Genomic DNA, 19,665 nt, shown 5'->3' on the forward strand with positions numbered 1-19,665 from the left:
AACATAGCAATCAGATCTATTCCTTTCTTTAGTCAGTAACATAACATACCTATACCAAGAATTTGTCATATACAGGTGAGTTATGTTCATTTTTGGACTATTCAAAACATCATGTTCATCAATACTCAGCCATCGTCGAGAAACATTTAGTCTTTCCTCGTTGGTGGTTCTTCTTGCAGGTGGATAATGATTCCAAAAGAACCAAATCCATGTGGTTGCTCCTGTCAGGAATAGCAGGAACAGTAAACAAAATAAACTGTCTCTTAGCCCAGTTGGACACGCCATGGTGGATATGTACCTATCTTCGGGAGGGAGAGGTTACTAGCACATCACCTCCTCAAGTCCTCTAACAGTGTAGGATCCGTGTAGTGCAAAAGAGATCTGGTGTGCTTTCTTCCCTAAGACTAGGTGGATTCCCCTGCTTCGCTGACGTTGAGACAAGCAGCTTCTATACAGCTGCCTCCCTTTGTAGTCAGACTTCCCCACCTAGCAGTTGGAATTAGCCTCACCCAGATGCTTTTTTTTGCAGTGTGACAGGTGGATCCAAGACGTCCATTCAGCAATCTTGACAGCTGTTGGTGTAGTCAGCAGGACTTGGAATGGCCCTTCCCACCGTGGGCTGGACCAACACTTCCTTTTTATGGCCTTCACAAACACCCAGTCACCAACCTGCACTGGTGAAGTGTCCTGTGGAGATAAAAAGGAATCTGGCACTTGATTTGTCCTTTGCACATCTTTAGTGGTAAACATTTTTCTCAAATAATCCACTAAATTTGCATCATCATCTGGAGAATGTTGCTGTGTAGGATCAAGGTCTGGTAACCTATAAGAACGTCCATACAACATTTCAAAAGACGTTAAAGGTTGACCTGCTGTGCGTGTGATACGCATGCTTAGTTGAACTAAGTCTATGCAGTCAGGCCACTGTCTGTTTGTCTCTTCCATGCATTTCTTTAACTTTGATTTGATAGTGCCATTAGTTCTCTCAACTAATCCTGCACTCTGTGGGTGATAACTACAATGTCTCTTTAAATCAATACAAAGATGTTGAGCCATTTTGTCTATCACTTGATTTACAAAATGTGTACCATTATCACTTCTTATCACTTGTGGTATGCCAAAAGTTGGGATTATTCTTTTACAAATAGCTTTAGCTACTGTAATAGCATCTTGTGTTGCACATGGAAAAATTTCAACCCATTTGGAAAATGCATCAATAATCACTAAACAATATTTCAATCCCTTGCTTTTATTCAATTCAATAAAATCCATATGGATTGTATAGAAAGGAAAAGGTGGTTCAGGAAATTTTCCTCTCTTAGGTCTAACATTGCCTTGGGGATTATGACGCATACATGTTACACATTGTTTACAAAAAAATTTTGAATAGAGAATAAATCCATAAGTTGTATAATATTTCTCTAATAAGTTCATCATCAGCAAGGCCCATGACTCAAAATTGCTGCCCATTTGTACATGGATTTTGGTAAAGTAGGTTTACCTTCTGTGCTGATATAAAGACCTTGTTCCAACTTTGCTCCCTTTTTCAACCATAAATCTTTTTCTTGTTTCGGTGCGCTGTGTTGCATTTCCTTTAAAACATCAGCGGTTGCATCTGCAGTCACATCCTCATTTGTGCATATTTCTACATCTTTTGTTGCAGCTTGCTTTGCTGTTGCATCTGCAAAGGCATTTCCTTTAGAAATATCATCTGTTTTTCGTGTGTGTCCCTCGCATTTACATATTGCCACTTTAGATGGTAACATTACAGCAGTCAATAATTCTTTCAGTAAGTCTACATGCGTTACTGGTTTTCCTGTTGACGTTTTAAACCCTCTGTTCTTCCACTGTTGACAAAACAAATGCACTGTAGCAAACGCATATTGGCTATCAGTATAGATCGTAACTGGCTTATCTTTAAACAGTTTGCATGCTTCAGTTAAGGCTGTCAACTCTGCTGATTGTGCTGAGTAATTTCCGGGCAGGGGTCCTGCCTTCAAAACCTTATCTTGAGTTACAACAGCAAAACCCACTTTGTTCCTGCCTGTCTCATCTTTCTTTGCTGACCCATCAACAAAAACTATTTCCCCCTCAGTTAGTGGTACATCTGATAAGTCTGGTCTCGGCTTGTAAACTAAAGTTGTTTCTTGTAAGCAATTGTGAGGTTCTCCATCTTCTGGTGTAGGCATCAGCGTAGCTGGATTCAATGTAGTACACCTTTCAACAGTCAGGTGAGGCTGTGAAACTAATGTAGCTAAACATGATAAGTGTCTTGCTGGTGATAAAAATGTCATTTTAGTTTGTAATAGTAAAACTGAAACTGCATGCGGCACATACAGAGTAAGCTTGTGGAAAAGCACTACTTCAGCTGAGCTTTCCACTGCCATTGCTGCTGCTATCACTGCTTGAACACAAGGAGGTGTTGCTCTTGCTACAGGATCTAATTTTGAAGAATAAAATGCCACAGGATTCTGTTTATCTCCATATTTTTGTAACAAAACAGATGTCATAAATCCATCTCTACAGTCTACAGTTTGACTGAAAGGTTTACTGTAATCTGGAAGAGCTAACACTGTTGTTCTGGCTAATGCTTGTTTTAATTCACAAAATGCTTTTACACCTTGTTCTGTCCATTTAATTTTATCATAAGCTGCCATAGGTGCTTCATAAATCAATTCTTGTAGTGGGGCTGCTATTTCAGCATAGTTTGGAATCCACATGCGACAGTAATTACATAACCCTAAAAATGACATCATTTGTTTCTTTGTTAAGGGTTGTGGTGCTGATAAAATCGCCACTTTTCTGTCTTCATTTAATTTTCTACCCTGAGATGTTAAAGTATGGCCTAAATATTTAACTTGTGGGGTCCATAGCTGTAATTTATCTTTGTTTACTTTGTTTCCAGTCTCTGCCAAATAAGTCAATAAAGCTATGGTGTCTTTTTTACAAAACTCCTGTGAGGTTGATGCTATGAGAATGTCATCTACATAAGTTATGATTTGACTTTTCATAGGTGGCTCAAATCCCGCTAAACAGTTTGAAATAGCATCAGAAAAAATGGTAGGACTTTCTGCATAGCCCTGAGGTAGTCTTGTATAAGTGTACTTCTTTCCTTCAAAAGTAAATGCAAACCAATATTGACTATCTGGGTGTAAGGGCACTGAGAAAAATGCATTGCTTAGATCGATTACTGAGAACCATTCTGCTCTTGGATCTAAGGTATTTAACAAAGTGTGTGGATCTGGTACATTAGGTGCTCTTTGTACAACTGCATCATTTACTGGTCTCAGATCTTGAACCATCCTCCAAGATGTAGAAGGAGGAGCCTTTTTAACTGGGAAAATTGGTGTGTTACAAGGTGACTCTGGGCACTTTACTAACACTCCTGCTTTGTACAGTTCATCTATCACAGGCCTTATTCCCTCTTTTGCATCATCCTTTAAAGGATATTGTTTTTTCCGTGGAGTATATTCTGTCTTCCCTCTAATGACCACTGGTGGGCATCCTTTAATTAACCCTACATCTGCTGGCCCTTTAGTCCAAAGTGACTGTGGAAGATCTTTAAGAGAATCTTCCTCTTCCTCTGTCAACATAATTTTCACTCAGCTTCTTCTGTCAGTCAGATGCGCATTAGCCTGTGTAATCACTACCCAGTTTAATGCAATCCTTTTAAACTTAGTTTCAGGATTGGTAGAAATTCCAGTTTCCGGATCAGTCTGCCAGTCCAAAGTATAAGTCACTTCCTGCACATGTTCTTTCATTTCTTCCCATTTTTCTCGTGAACCTTTAGTACAAGAAATAAATGGAACTGCATCTGCCATTTGTTTCCAACTTGTCACTCTTTCTGTATACATTAAATTTTTTGCTTCTGGTGTAACCGTCACAGTACAGAAACTAGTTTCATCTTTCCAATAAAAATCATTTATTGTAAATTTTTGATAACCTAGTTTACTCACTGCTTCATCATATCTCCTGTCAGGGCCAGGAGACTTTTTGCATCTTAACATGACATACAGATTTTCTGGAGACATAAAATCTGCATGGGGTGACACTCTGGCTTTTGCTTTTTCCATTAAGTTTTTTGCAGTCTGTCCAAGATCAGTTTTCGGTAGATCTAAAGTCCAATAATAGTATGGTTCACCTCTGCCTTCTAGCACACAGATGTCTGTATCTGGGCAACGTCGTGCTTGCATCCCCCCTTCTCTGGTGGGGTAAATTCCTAACTTTAATCTTATCATGACATCTCTCCCTAAAAGATTAAAAGGACAGTTTGGTGCTAAAACCACAGGAATGCTTGTTGTTTCATTAGTGTCAGGATTTTCAAAACAAACTGGTTTACTCAAATGTTTAGTTTCAATTTGACCATCTGCAGATCTCATTTGTATTGTTTTATTTGACTTAGGAAAATCATTGTAATGACTTTTTATCACAGTTCTACAAGCCCCTGAGTCACAAAGAAAAACAAACGGTTGTCCCTGAACATAAAGAGTTATTTCTGGCTTTTCCATAAGACAAACTTCAGTGAGATCTAAAAATTCATCACAAATTGGTTGAGTTTCTGGTTCAGATTCATTGTTAATCTTGACATTACTTCTACCATCTAGTCAATCTGATTTCTTTCTTTCAGGACAATCTCTCAGCCAATGATCTCTCTGTCCACAAATCCAACATCTATCATCAACCTGCTCTGACCCTCTGTTGCTACTTTCTCTAAACCTTCCTCTAAAACTTCCTTTAAAATTTCCTTTTCCACGACCACGATTTCTTCCTCTGTTCATGTTCCTTCCAAAAAACACATCACTACTTTCCTCCTGCCAAAAGGTATCTACACTTTGATTTCTAAATTTCTTCTTATTCACCATCACTTTTTCTGCATGAACAGCAAAATTCATAAACTGTTGTAGTGCTCCTGTAGGTAGATCAATGTAATGCTTCCTTATCCAGTCTGCAATCTCTGGTCTCATAGCTTGCAGTAAGGCTTGTTTCAGCTGCTGTCTATAGGCACCATCATCATTATCATCATCTCTGAGTCCACTGTTAGCTTTAAAAACTTCTTCAAATCTGACTCTAAAATCAGACACTAACTCTCCATCTTTTTGTTTAGTTTGACCAATCTTTCCATAATCAGGTCACATTGGAAAGGCTTCTCTAATTCTTTGTCCTAAAAGTGTAAGACTTTGAATTAACTCTTGACTGTTATGTGGAAGAGGTCTGGGTGGATCGTCATCATTCATAGGATTCCAATTTCCCTTTACTTTTGCCCAGTCTGCTTTCATAGCAGTCATCCATGCTTGTTGACATTCAATGCCATTCAGATGATAAGCTCTCTGAACTTCCATCATTTGCTCATGAAAATCATGTGGATTTTCCCTGTGAGAGATAACTCCCTCTACTGCCTTCTTAACATCCTCCACTGTCCAGGTCCTAAACACAAAAAGTGTAGGTCTCTGGCCATCTTCTCCAGCTCTAGGATTGGGCACTTCAATCATTGGAAATGTCTCAGCAAGTTCAGATGACCCTCCAGCTTCTTCCAAACCAACCCCCATAGTTTTACTCCATTCAAGTTTTTTCCCTTTTCCTCTTAACGTCATTTTTTCTTTTTCTGGTTTATTTAAATCAGTCAGTGGTGGGTAAAGACCCGTCAAGGAAGGAGCAGTTGGCCCCTCATAGGGAGGGGGTGAGAAAACAGCTGGATTCTGTTCCCCCCCTTCTTCATCATGTCCCTGCTCACCCTGCAGCTCAGCTGCAGCCTGCTGCAGGGGTCTTGGTCTTATCACAACTGATTCATCATCCTCTTTTTTAGCAATCAGACATGCTTCCCTAGTTTTACTTTTCTGAATGCCATTCTTTCTTTTTGTTGCTTCATTTAACCACAGTTTTGCACAAATTAATTCTTCACTACTTTTTGTTTCTTTTTTATTTTTTATTTTGTTTTTAATTTGTAACCTTTGAACTAATTCAGTACATGCCTGTACTCCAAGATTCCCCTTAAAATTGTAGTTTTTATCCCATTTTCTCAAGAACGTAGTTGAGCCTGGATGAGCTCTTTCCATGTATTTTGAATCCCCTGTTAATTCTACTTTTCTATTTGAATTCCCCATTTGTTTTTTGTTATTTTTATTTTTTTATTATTTACGTTAGTCACAGAGTGTGATCAGAACCAACAGAGAATTTCTCTCAGGACCGAATTTCACTCCCCGTGCAACAAGCTTCTAGGTCAGACCTATTGTCTGATCCGGTCACACGTTTAGGGTCCTCCCAGGAGCAAAACACGTTTTAGACTCTGGGTTCTTTTCACCTAAAGCCAAATGAGATGAAATCTTGTTCTACTTCAACAAGCAGCCTTGTGTTAACACCGCAAGGTTTCCAGCTGCCCACTGTTTCGAACAAGTTCACTCCTTTCACACAGGCACACACATTCACACCAAAAAAAAAAAGTTTGGTAACGCTTTATAATAGGTGTCCTTAATAAACTATTTATAAGACATTAACAAGCACTTTTAATGTTGTAGTAAGCTGCTTATAAAGACATTTATTAGCAGTTGTAAATGTCTTACAACTGACTCACAAGTTCAAATAAGCTGCTTATAAACACATCAAAGGACTCATTAATAAACTATTTATAAGACATGAACAAGCACTAGAAAGGTTGTATTAAGCTGCTTATAAACACATTTATAAGCAGGTGTAATTGTCCTTAATAAACTATTTATAAGACATTAACAAGAACTTTTAATGTTGTATTAAGCTGCTTATAAAGATATCTATTAGCAGTTGTAAATTTCTTACAACTGACTTACAAGTTCAAATAAGAGACTTATAAACACATTAAAAGACTCATTAATAAACTATTTATAAGACATGAACAAGCACTAGTAATGTTGTATTAAGCTGCTTATAAAGACATTTATTAATCCTTCATAAAATGCCTTACGAGATAATAACAGTGTTGCTATTAACAGTTTATTAAGTGTTTTGCAGCCCCCCAATCTAAAGCGTGATCAAATAGGGGTTCATATTCACAAGCCATTTATAAACTGCTTGTATGGGATTAATAAATATATTAATATATATATATATATATATATATATATATATATATATATATATATATATATATATATATATATATATATATATATATATATATATATATTTATATATAAACTGAATATATTTTATTCAGTTATTATTTTTTTCTTTTTTGCATGCTTGCTCCTACGCCAAAAGCATACTTTATGTAACATATTGGTACAACCTTTGAACATCTTTAAACCTAAACAAAAGAAAGGTCAACAAAATGTACAAGAGCAGTTTAATCAATGGAACGTGTATGAAGCTGAAGAGTTTCCTGGTTTTATGTGTACCACCTTAAAAAGCAATGATGTGAATATCATAGTTGGAGACAGTCACATACCTGTATATGAACTGCATCCATTCAAAAAGGGATATTTTTGAACGCTGGAATAGAGACTTGTGTCGAATCGATTTCACCCTTTTTTTTCCTCTATGCACAGCACGCTGACATTTCCTGCAAAGTCAAATTATATCAACTTAATCGGCTTCAACCAAAATTTCCAACACAACATTTTTCTTTTAATAACTGCAGCCATTATGTACTGAAAAAACAACAACAATCATACTTACCAAGCATAATGGTCTTTTGTCTTCCATTTTTTCAATTTCATTCGCTTGTGACAGATGCTGCATTTCATTTCCCTTCTTAAAAGATGATTTTTTTGCATCCATTTGATCAGTTTTAAGGCTTTTCTTTTAGATTTGCCCGCAAAAATGAGCCTCCGCAGTCTGGTAACTAAGGTCATTTCTTACGTTAATAAAAGCGCCTTCCTGAGTTTCATACAACCAGTTTGAATTTATTGCCGCCAGTCTTTTGCCGCCAATTTTAATCTCCAATCATTATCGACAACTTTGATCCCCCCACTACGAAACGGACTGTCGTACAAATTAAACGCTACTGGATTGGTTGCTTACATTTTCTTAGTGCGCAGGCCCAGCTTTTGTTCAATCGTTGCTAAGCTTAGTAAGAGTTTGCTGCTCGCTATAGTTATCCACTGTGTCTGTCCCACAAGTCCGAAGCCGCATGTACACCCGCTCTGGAGCTGGAAGGGCGAAGTCGCCCGAGCTGAAGAAAAGTATGAAGAGGAAGCAAACAGATGAAGCACGTCTCCCTGGTAAGCTACAAACAAATATGTCAAGTCCTTCTCTGAAGACCTAAAACAGCTGAATCGTGTTTTAATTATATTTTGTCAAATAACTCAAAATGGGTCAGTCCATTAATATTTATTTTGTTTATGACGTGTTATTAGGGGTGTAACGGTACACGTAGTTGGACCGAAACGTTTCGGTACGGCACTTTCGGTTCGGTTCACGTTCGTACCGTTTCGGTTTTCGGTTTGTTTATTTTTTTATTTTTTCCCCGCAAATGTATTAACTTTGCGTTGAGGCGGAACTAATGTTATTCGTGGTATTCCACCGAGACTCTCACTGGTTTCTGCACTCGCGCGCCTGTAGGAAAGGGGGCGGGGGGGGGGGGGGGGGCAGAGGTTGTCGCGCGCAGCGCAACAGTTTCTGTGACCGCGCGTTTAGTTTTTTGTAGCTCAGTTATGGAGAACTGCAAAAAGTCCACCCGGGTAAGTGAACCCCGAAGGAAGATCCGCCTTCCACGGCCAAAAACGTCATTGCACTTCAGCTTCAACAGCTATCAGGTGATGGAGGTGACAGTGCGCATGTCCACAGGATCAGGATGGCTAATGCTTAGCTTACGCTCTCCTGTGGGGAATGCTCTGTTGTGTTGACATTGTTACTCAAAGATAGTGTATGCCACAGAATAGATCTGTTAATGCTCTTAAAACGGCATGACCCGACTGTTTCAGTCTACAAGAAAATAAATGTGCAAGTTAATTTTTCATGCCAGTATTAATTATTCAAAGTTTTTAGTTCCTGGCAGCTAATAGTTTTTCTTATTTTATTAAGCAGATCCCCTAGAGAGGTCAATTTTATTTATTCTTATATAAAACCAATAAATGCATTTTGCAAGAAATTATTTTCTGGCTTTTTGTACAGTAAAAATACCAAAATATATGAATTAAAGCTTTATTAATCTCCCAAGGGAGAAAAACACACACAATAAATAACAATAAGATAATACTTTATAAAATATCAGTTCATATCAGGCAGATTTGTTAAACATCAGTACCAAACCGAAACGTATCGAACCGAGCCCTAAGAAACTCTGAATTAAACCGAAATGAGATTTTAGCGTATCGTTACACCCCTAACGGTTATGCTGCTTTCAGACAGACGTATTTTCACATTGGAGCGTTTAAACCAGTGGCGATTTCTTTAAGACTGCAAGGGAAGCTCGGCTTCCCATATAATGTCACAAAATTAATGGTGAAATATGTACTATTGTATTAACATTTCACTAACCCTAACCCTCCCATCGCGGATTTCTCAAGTTCAGTCGAAATAAAAACTGCTGCAGCACGCACTTCTAGCAGGCTAAGACAACGTCACGGTATTCGGACCTTTTGATTGGACATAAAAAACAAAGCTGACTGCAATGTACGCCATGGAGGATTTTTTAGGAAAATCTCCCACTTATCTTGACTTCCTTCATCATAAAAATCTGAGTGAGATCGTGAAGCAGTCATACAGATTTGTGTGTTTGGCGCTGACCATCCCTTAAAAATTGTACCATAAGAATGTTACTTAATATTTGCAAAACAAAAAATGTATTCTTCAAAATGTTGTTTTAATGTTGTCTACCAATCCCAAATAGTCTTTTAAATGATAAACTTTTATTTTTTTCCCCCTAACAGATCAGGCTGAAGTGTCACCTACTGCCCAGCTTGTTACAAAACAACAGCAACAACAAATCAAAAAGCTGACAGAAAAAATTCAGAGGCAGGAGGAGCTCATCAAAGAGCTGTCAGCAGAAAAAGATTTTCTGAAAGAACAGCTAGGTATGTGCAAGCAACACCACATACTACAAGTAGTGTTGTTGCCTTTTCTTAATAAAAGTAGTAGCTTAAAAATTACACTGTGCTTTTGGGTTGCAACAATTATATTTTTGTTCTGCAGCAAAACATCCTCCACAAGCCTCCACAAATGACATAATGCTGCATGGGAAACAACAAAAAACTTCCCAAGTTCAGTCAAGTTCATCTGCAAGTACATCAAGCAGTTCTTCAGACTCTAGTGACTCTTCATGCAGCAATTCTTCATCTGACTCTTCGTCTGAGTCTTCATCTTCAGATGAAGAGAAGAAGAAGAAGAAGAAGAATGGAAAGAAGAAGAAGGGAACACCAAAAAAGAAGAAAAAAAGAGGCAAGAGTGGAAAGAAGAGACAAATCAAAGCCCGCAAACATGTCAGAAGAGGTAACTTCAGATTTTCAATTTTTCTTGAGAAATAATTGCTATGGTGTGTCCCCTTACAGAGAGGTAATAACATAGACAGAAACCCAAATGTGACAGGTATAGATAGTTAACATATAAAAATGATGAGATGTGTATTCCATTAAAGGGTAACACAACAGGACAGTTGGAGACTCCACTCCCAGCCCGGATTTAAAAAATGGGGGAAAAAAGTGGCGGGGCGAGGGTTGGTTACACTCACACTGCCTATTTAGTATGGGGAGTGATACTGACCTCAACAATGCCCAACAGTGGGGCTGCTTGCACAGCTGAGGGTTTGCAGAACCATGTCTGAGTGATAAAATGAAGCTAACATAGTAGCAAAGAATCCTGAGTGAAAGTTCATTCCAAATCCCATCACCAGGACAGAGTTTTCTGGATTAAATGACAATTACACTTAACAACTGTTGTCTAACTTTCACGTCCGACCGTTACACAATCTAAGATGGGCAGGGCTTTTATATGCTGGAGATGTAAAGTATGACACGAATGCTCTGAATTGACATGGGACATAGACATAAATAGACCAATCGTAAAATTCAACTTTAGTACCTTGTTTTAACCTCTAGGGGGCAGCACACAGAGAGTTTTAGACCATCAAATCAGGAACATATATGTTTGATAATTAATATATGTCATGCAAACATGCAGAGTACACAATTTCAAAACATTGCTTGACCATCCTTTCTATGTTTCAGCACGTGTCCCAGATGAGGTGGTGGAGCGTTACAGAAAGGTCCTCAAGGCCTTCAACAAAGGACAAACATTAACTGCAGCATTCAGAAAAGTGGGAGTAGATCGGAACACCGTTGTGTGCAGTGCTGCGGTGGCAGAACTTGCCATTGCAGCCCCACAGAAGTACTCCGAGCTAAAACAGTTTCACAATCCCAAAAAGAAACTTAGCGACTTTACAAAAGCTTGCATCGACACAATTGATGCAAATTCACAAATTGAAGACACAATCGACACTTTTAAAAAAAGTGGACAGTTACTGCCCCTTGGGAAGGGCAGATATTGATTTTTTTTTTTTTTTTAAGTTTGTTGAAAGTTTAAAATGTTATCCACAATGTTGTTGTGATGTGTTAGAGTTGTTATATGTTTGTGGCTTTGGTTAATGTTATAAAGGGCATTTTTCATATTCTGTACTTTGCTTTTGTTTGTGGCAAAACATAGCCCACACTTTAGGAGGCTGCAAAACACTCAAACTGTCAGTAAAGGTTCTCATTCATCCAGGTGGTGTAGTTTTGAGGTTAAGTCATAGCAGCTGGACTTAAGAAAATGTAAGTCCACTTAACATGGGACCTGTAAATATATTTATTAATCCCATACAAGCAGTTTATAAATGGCTTGTGAATATGAACCCCTATTTGATCACGCTTTAGATTGGGGGGCTGCAAAACACTTAATAAACTGTTAATAAGAACACTGTAAATATATTTATTAATCCCATACAAGCAGTTTATAAATGGCTTGTGAATATGAACCCCTATTTGATCACGCTTTAGATTGGGGGGCTGCAAAACACTTAATAAACTGTTAATAAGAACACTGTAAATATATTTATTAATCCCATACAAGCAGTTTATAAATGGCTTGTGAATATGAACCCCTATTTGATCACGCTTTAGATTGGGGGGCTGCAAAACACTTAATAAACTGTTAATAGCAACACTGTTATTATCTCGTAAGGCATTTTATGAAGGATTAATAAATGTCTTTATAAGCAGCTTAATACAACATTACTAGTGCTTGTTCATGTCTTATAAATAGTTTATTAATGAGTCTTTTAATGTGTTTATAAGTCTCTTATTTGAACTTGTAAGTCAGTTGTAAGAAATTTACAACTGCTAATAGATATCTTTATAAGCAGCTTAATACAACATTAAAAGTTCTTGTTAATGTCTTATAAATAGTTTATTAAGGACAATTACACCTGCTTATAAATGTGTTTATAAGCAGCTTAATACAACCTTTCTAGTGCTTGTTCATGTCTTATAAATAGTTTATTAATGAGTCCTTTGATGTGTTTATAAGCAGCTTATTTGAACTTGTGAGTCAGTTGTAAGACATTTACAACTGCTAATAAATGTCTTTATAAGCAGCTTACTACAACATTAAAAGTGCTTGTTAATGTCTTATAAATAGTTTATTAAGGACACCTATTATAAAGCGTTACCAAACTTTTTTTTTTTGGTGTGAATGTGTGTGCCTGTGTGAAAGGAGTGAACTTGTTCGAAACAGTGGGCAGCTGGAAACCTTGCGGTGTTAACACAAGGCTGCTTGTTGAAGTAGAACAAGATTTCATCTCATTTGGCTTTAGGTGAAAAGAACCCAGAGTCTAAAACGTGTTTTGCTCCTGGGAGGACCCTAAACGTGTGACCGGATCAGACAATAGGTCTGACCTAGAAGCTTGTTGCACGGGGAGTGAAATTCGGTCCTGAGAGAAATTCTCTGTTGGTTCTGATCACACTCTGTGACTAACTTAAATAATAAAAAAATAAAAATAACAAAAAACAAATGGGGAATTCAAATAGAAAAGTAGAATTAACAGGGGATTCAAAATACATGGAAAGAGCTCATCCAGGCTCAACTACGTTCTTGAGAAAATGGGATAAAAACTACAATTTTAAGGGGAATCTTGGAGTACAGGCATGTACTGAATTAGTTCAAAGGTTACAAATTAAAAACAAAATAAAAAAGAAACAAAAAGTAGTGAAGAATTAATTTGTGCAAAACTGTGGTTAAATGAAGCAACAAAAAGAAAGAATGGCATTCAGAAAAGTAAAACTAGGGAAGCATGTCTGATTGCTAAAAAAGAGGATGATGAATCAGTTGTGATAAGACCAAGACCCCTGCAGCAGGCTGCAGCTGAGCTGCAGGGTGAGCAGGGACATGATGAAGAAGGGGGGGAACAGAATCCAGCTGTTTTCTCACCCCCTCCCTATGAGGGGCCAACTGCTCCTTCCTTGACGGGTCTTTACCCACCACTGACTGATTTAAATAAACCAGAAAAAGAAAAAATGACGTTAAGAGGAAAAGGGAAAAAACTTGAATGGAGTAAAACTATGGGGGTTGGTTTGGAAGAAGCTGGAGGGTCATCTGAACTTGCTGAGACATTTCCAATGATTGAAGTGCCCAATCCTAGAGCTGGAGAAGATGGCCAGAGACCTACACTTTTTGTGTTTAGGACCTGGACAGTGGAGGATGTTAAGAAGGCAGTAGAGGGAGTTATCTCTCACAGGGAAAATCCACATGATTTTCATGAGCAAATGATGGAAGTTCAGAGAGCTTATCATCTGAATGGCATTGAATGTCAACAAGCATGGATGACTGCTATGAAAGCAGACTGGGCAAAAGTAAAGGGAAATTGGAATCCTATGAATGATGACGATCCACCCAGACCTCTTCCACATAACAGTCAAGAGTTAATTCAAAGTCTTACACTTTTAGGACAAAGAATTAGAGAAGCCTTTCCAATGTGACCTGATTATGGAAAGATTGGTCAAACTAAACAAAAAGATGGAGAGTTAGTGTCTGATTTTAGAGTCAGATTTGAAGAAGTTTTTAAAGCTAACAGTGGACTCAGAGATGATGATAATGATGATGGTGCCTATAGACAGCAGCTGAAACAAGCCTTACTGCAAGCTATGAGACCAGAGATTGCAGACTGGATAAGGAAGCATTACATTGATCTACCTACAGGAGCACTACAACAGTTTATGAATTTTGCTGTTCATGCAGAAAAAGTGATGGTGAATAAGAAGAAATTTAGAAATCAAAGTGTAGATACCTTTTGGCAGGAGGAAAGTAGTGATGTGTTTTTTGGAAGGAACATGAACAGAGGAAGAAATCGTGGTCGTGGAAAAGGAAATTTTAAAGGAAGTTTTAGAGGAAGGTTTAGAGAAAGTAGCAACAGAGGGTCAGAGCAGGTTGATGATAGATGTTGGATTTGTGGACAGAGAGATCATAAACATATGGATAAAAAAAACACATTTATATCAGATTTCAATTGGGTTTAATTTTAAAATTCCACATCAGATCTGTCTGAAACTAATTTAATGACTTCACCAGGTGGGACACTATCAGTGAGAAGTGAAATGTCTCTCTAAAAACTAGCAGTTATTTCTTTACACGTTTAATTTTGAAATTCCACATCAGATCAGTCTGAAACTCCTTCCATGACATCACCATGTGGGACACTGTCCGTGAGAAGTGAAATGAATCTGAGAAGTCGCAGTTATTTTTTAAGACATAGGTAAACATATGGCAAAAACACATTTTTAGCAGATTTCAATTGGGTTTTATTTTAAATTTCCACATCAGATCTGTCTGAAACTTATTTAATGACATCACCAGGTGGGACACTATCAGTGAAAAGTTGAATGACTCTCTAAAAACTAGCAGTTTTTTTTTTTTTACGCGTAGGTAAACATATGGCAAAAAAATTTTTTTAGCAGATTTCAATTGAGTTTAATTTTGAAATTCCACATCAGATCCCTCTGAAACTTTTCATGTGACATCACCAAGTGGGACACTATAAGTGAAAAGTTGAATGACTCTCTGAAAACTAGCAGTTTTTTTTTTTTGACATACGCAAACTTATGGCAAAAACACATTTATAGCAGTTTCAATTGGGTTTAATTTTGAAATTCCACATCAGATCCGTCTGAAACTTTTCATGTGACATCACCAGGTGGGACACTATCAGTGAAAAGTTGAACGACTCTCTGAAAACTAGCAGTTGTTTTTTTTTTTTTTTTTTGACATACTCAAACTTATGGCAAAAACACATTTAGATCAGATTTAAATTGAGTTTAAGTTTGAAATTCCACATCAGATCTGTCTGAAACTTATTTAATGACATCACCAGGTGGGACACTATCAGTGAGAAGTGAAATGACTGAAAACTAGCAGTTATTTTTTTAGACTAACGTAAACATATGGATAAAAAAACACATTTATATCAGATTTCAATTGGGTTTAATTTTAAAATTCCACATCAGATCTGTCTGAAACTTATTTAATGACATCACCAGGTGGGACACTTCCAGTGAGAAGTGAAATGACTCTCTGAAAACTATCAGTTTTATTTTTTCTTTTGACATACGTAAACATATGGCAAAAACACATTTATATCAGATTTCAATTGGGTTTTATTTTGAAATTCCACATCAGATCTGTCTGAAACTAATTTAATGACTTCACCAGGTGGGACACTATCAGTGAGAAGTGAAATGTCTCTCTAAAAACTAGCAGTTATTTCTTTACGCGTACATAAACATATGGCAAAAACACATTTTTAGCAGATTTCAATTGAGTTTAATTTTGAAATTCCACATCAGATCTGTCTGAACCTTATTTAATGACATCACCAGGTGAGACACTATCAGTGAAAAGTTAAATGACTGACTAAAAAATAGCAGTTTTTTTCTTAGACATATTTGAACATATAGCAAAAACACATTTATATCAGATTTCAATTGTTTTGATTTTTAAATTCCACATCAGATTTGTCTGAAACTTGTTTAATGACATCACCAGGTGGGACACTATCAGTGAAAAGTTAAATGACTCTGAAAACTAGCAGTTATTTTTTTAGAGTAACGTAAACATATGGATAAAAAAAAACACATTTATATCAGATTTCAATTGGGTTTAATTTTGAAATTCCACATCAGACCCGTCTGAAACTTTTCATGTGACATCACCAGGTGGGACACTATCAGTGAAAAGTTGAATGACTCTCTGAAAACTAGCAGGTTTTTTTTTTACGCGTAGGTAAACATATGGCAAAAACACATTTTTAGCAGATTTCAATTGGGTTTAATTTTGAAATTCCACATCAGATCCCTCTGAAACTTTTCATGTGACATCACCAGGTGGGACACTATCAGTGAAAAGTTGAATGACTCTCTGAAAACTAGCAGTTGTTTTTTTTTTTTTTTTTGACATACTCAAACTTATGGCAAAAACACATTTAGATCAGATTTAAATTGGGTTTAAGTTTGAAATTCCACATCAGATCTGTCTGAAACTTATTTAATGACATCACCAGGTGGGACACTATCAGTGAGAAGTGAAATGACTGAAAACTAGCAGTTATTTTTTTAGACTAACGTAAACATATGGATAAAAAAACACATTTATATCAGATTTCAATTGGGTTTAATTTTAAAATTCCACATCAGATCTGTCTGAAACTTATTAATGACATCACCAGGTGGGACACTTCCAGTGAGAAGTGAAATGACTCTCTGAAAACTATCAGTTTTATTTTTTCTTTTGACATACGTAAACATATGGCAAAAACACATTTATATCAGATTTCAATTGGGTTTTATTTTGAAATTCCACATCAGATCTGTCTGAAACTACTTTAATGACTTCACCAGGTGGGACACTATCAGTGAGAAGTGAAATGTCTCTCTAAAAACTAGCAGTTATTTCTTTACGCGTACATAAACATATGGCAAAAACACATTTTTAGCAGATTTCAATTGAGTTTAATTTTGAAATTCCACATCAGATCTGTCTGAACCTTATTTAATGACATCACCAGGTGAGACACTATCAGTGAAAAGTTAAATGACTGACTAAAAAATAGCAGTTTTTTTCTTAGACATATTTGAACATATAGCAAAAACACATTTATATCAGATTTCAATTGTTTTGATTTTTAAATTCCACATCAGATTTGTCTGAAACTTGTTTAATGACATCACCAGGTGGGACACTATCAGTGAAAAGTTAAATGACTCTGAAAACTAGCAGTTATTTTTTTAGAGTAACGTAAACATATGGATAAAAAAAAACACATTTATATCAGATTTCAATTGGGTTTAATTTTGAAATTCCACATCAGACCCGTCTGAAACTTTTCATGTGACATCACCAGGTGGGACACTATCAGTGAAAAGTTGAATGACTCTCTGAAAACTAGCAGGTTTTTTTTTTTACGCGTAGGTAAACATATGGCAAAAACACATTTTTAGCAGATTTCAATTGGGTTTAATTTTGAAATTCCACATCAGATCCCTCTGAAACTTTTCATGTGACATCACCAGGTGGGACACTATCAGTGAAAAGTTGAATGACTCTCTGAAAACTAGCAGTTGTTTTTTTTTTTTTTTGACATACTCAAACTTATGGCAAAAACACATTTAGATCAGATTTAAATTGGGTTTAAGTTTGAAATTCCACATCAGATCTGTCTGAAACTTATTTAATGACATCACCAGGTGGGACACTATCAGTGAGAAGTGAAATGACTGAAAACTAGCAGTTATTTTTTTAGACTAACGTAAACATATGGATAAAAAAACACATTTATATCAGATTTCAATTGGGTTTAATTTTAAAATTCCACATCAGATCTGTCTGAAACTTATTAATGACATCACCAGGTGGGACACTTCCAGTGAGAAGTGAAATGACTCTCTGAAAACTATCAGTTTTATTTTTTCTTTTGACATACGTAAACATATGGCAAAAACACATTTATATCAGATTTCAATTGGGTTTTATTTTGAAATTCCACATCAGATCTGTCTGAAACTAATTTAATGACTTCACCAGGTGGGACACTATCAGTGAGAAGTGAAATGTCTCTCTAAAAACTAGCAGTTATTTCTTTACGCGTACATAAACATATGGCAAAAACACATTTTTAGCAGATTTCAATTGAGTTTAATTTTGAAATTCCACATCAGATCTGTCTGAACCTTATTTAATGACATCACCAGGTGAGACACTATCAGTGAAAAGTTAAATGACTGACTAAAAAATAGCAGTTTTTTTCTTAGACATATTTGAACATATAGCAAAAACACATTTATATCAGATTTCAATCGTTTTGATTTTTAAATTCCACATCAGATTTGTCTGAAACTTGTTTAATGACATCACCAGGTGGGACATGTAGGAAAATATCTTTCGCTCTGAGATTTTTCCACGCATGTTCTATTAGTCGGGAGAGATATAAGACCAAGATTCAGCCGGATAAAGTCACAGAAGGTTTATTCCCTAACAAAAGTTCTAAGACAGAATTAAAACAGATCTGGGTCCTCATTTTAGAAGGCCTTCAAAACGCAAGAAGTTACAGGCGTTTTACATGAAAGGCCACAAGACAGAAGAAGACAATAAAATTATGCTCTGCTCAGACTTTTAAAGACAATTCGGGTTTCCCTCCTCCCGCGGAAAACATGACGTCGAATCTCCGCCCTGGAACACTTGCATTGGCTGATCGATGATCCGTCTCCTCCTTCAACCAATCGTAGAGGGTCATTCTCCGTGACCAGTTCCTCTCCTCAGGGAATGACTTCAAAGGTACGCCTGGTGCTGTGATAAACTCAGACTCTTCCTGTCCGTAACAAATCAGATTGACAGCAGGATATCCATGGAGGTTCTGGGTCAAAGTTCAGTCTTTTGTTCTTCTTGAGAACTGGACATCCAGAGAAATTCTCACAGACATACTCTATTCTTCAGGTGGTTTAGATTAGAGTGCTGGCTCCATTTCTGCTGGCCAGTGCCCGAGAGGTCAGCATCCCCCTCCTCTGTAGGGGAATGAGTGACAGCTGCTGTCCATAGGTCACATCTCAGGAATGTGAGGTCAGAATGAGTTCAGTGAAAGCACACACTTTAGCTATGGAATAAACTAAAGGTGATATATGTAAAACAGAAAACGAAATAAAATAAGACAGAGAAACCCTTCTAAAGTGAGGACCAAAAATATAATTTCCTTCAGTTCCCTCTCTTGGCCTCATGAAGTGAGGCCACACAAAAATAAAAACACATTATCACATTACACAATCAAAACATATCAGCATACATTCAGACAGAAACATTCTTGTATATTATAGTATAAAAAGTATAAAAATATAAAAGAGAGCAAAGACAATCAAAATAACACTTCCTGTAAGAAAAGAACACCTGGAATTAAGGGGAGAAATTGAGACATATTAAGGAAGAATCAAAAAATCACACAGGCAACGAAAGAGTAGAAATAGAAATGTTAAACATGACAACAAGCGTAATTCAGAAAATTTCTTCCATGTCCTCCATGGGGGTCCCATCGGAGAAGCTGCAATTCATATGGCCCACATAAATAAGAATAGCAATATTCTTAGTTAATATTCTTAGTTAGTTAGTTAGTTAGTTAGTATTGCAACAAAATCCAAAAAGTCATTCAGGGCCTTGACCACTCGTGTCCTCCTCCTGCATGTCCCACAA

At 36.8% G+C, this 19,665-nt stretch overlaps 1 protein-coding gene and 1 long non-coding RNA gene across 2 annotated transcripts; both read left to right on the plus strand.

Moving 5' to 3' along the window:
- The first annotated feature begins 5,829 nt into the window (after positions 1-5,829).
- LOC144986912 (uncharacterized) lies at positions 5,830-19,319 on the plus strand. The gene is made up of 2 exons (XR_013650786.1): positions 5,830-6,362; positions 12,713-19,319. It is a non-coding gene; the product is annotated as an uncharacterized LOC144986912 (long non-coding RNA).
- Positions 8,052-11,578, plus strand: LOC144986911 (uncharacterized). Its single transcript, XM_078935620.1, has 4 exons — positions 8,052-8,192; positions 9,843-9,986; positions 10,105-10,401; positions 11,136-11,578. Exons 1-4 carry the CDS (start codon positions 8,102-8,104, stop codon positions 11,453-11,455), a joined length of 852 nt encoding a protein of 283 aa, XP_078791746.1. The 5' UTR covers positions 8,052-8,101; the 3' UTR covers positions 11,456-11,578.
- Positions 19,320-19,665: the final 346 nt, after the last annotated feature.

The sequence above is a fragment of the Oryzias latipes genome, chromosome 17 (genome assembly GCF_053564925.1).
Source record: "Oryzias latipes strain Hd-rR chromosome 17, Olatipes_Hd-rR_3.1".
Classification (NCBI taxonomy): domain Eukaryota; kingdom Metazoa; phylum Chordata; class Actinopteri; order Beloniformes; family Adrianichthyidae; genus Oryzias; species Oryzias latipes.

Bases quoted from the DNA above. Each gene is read 5' to 3' on its own strand.
- LOC144986911 (XM_078935620.1), top strand. From the start codon at position 8,102: ATGTACACCCGCTCTGGAGCTGGAAGGGCGAAGTCGCCCGAGCTGAAG. The intron at 8,193-9,842 runs GTAAGCTACAAA...TCCCCCTAACAG, and splicing joins AGATGAAGCACGTCTCCCTG to ATCAGGCTGAAGTGTCACCT. The intron at 9,987-10,104 runs GTATGTGCAAGC...TTTGTTCTGCAG, and splicing joins TTTTCTGAAAGAACAGCTAG to CAAAACATCCTCCACAAGCC.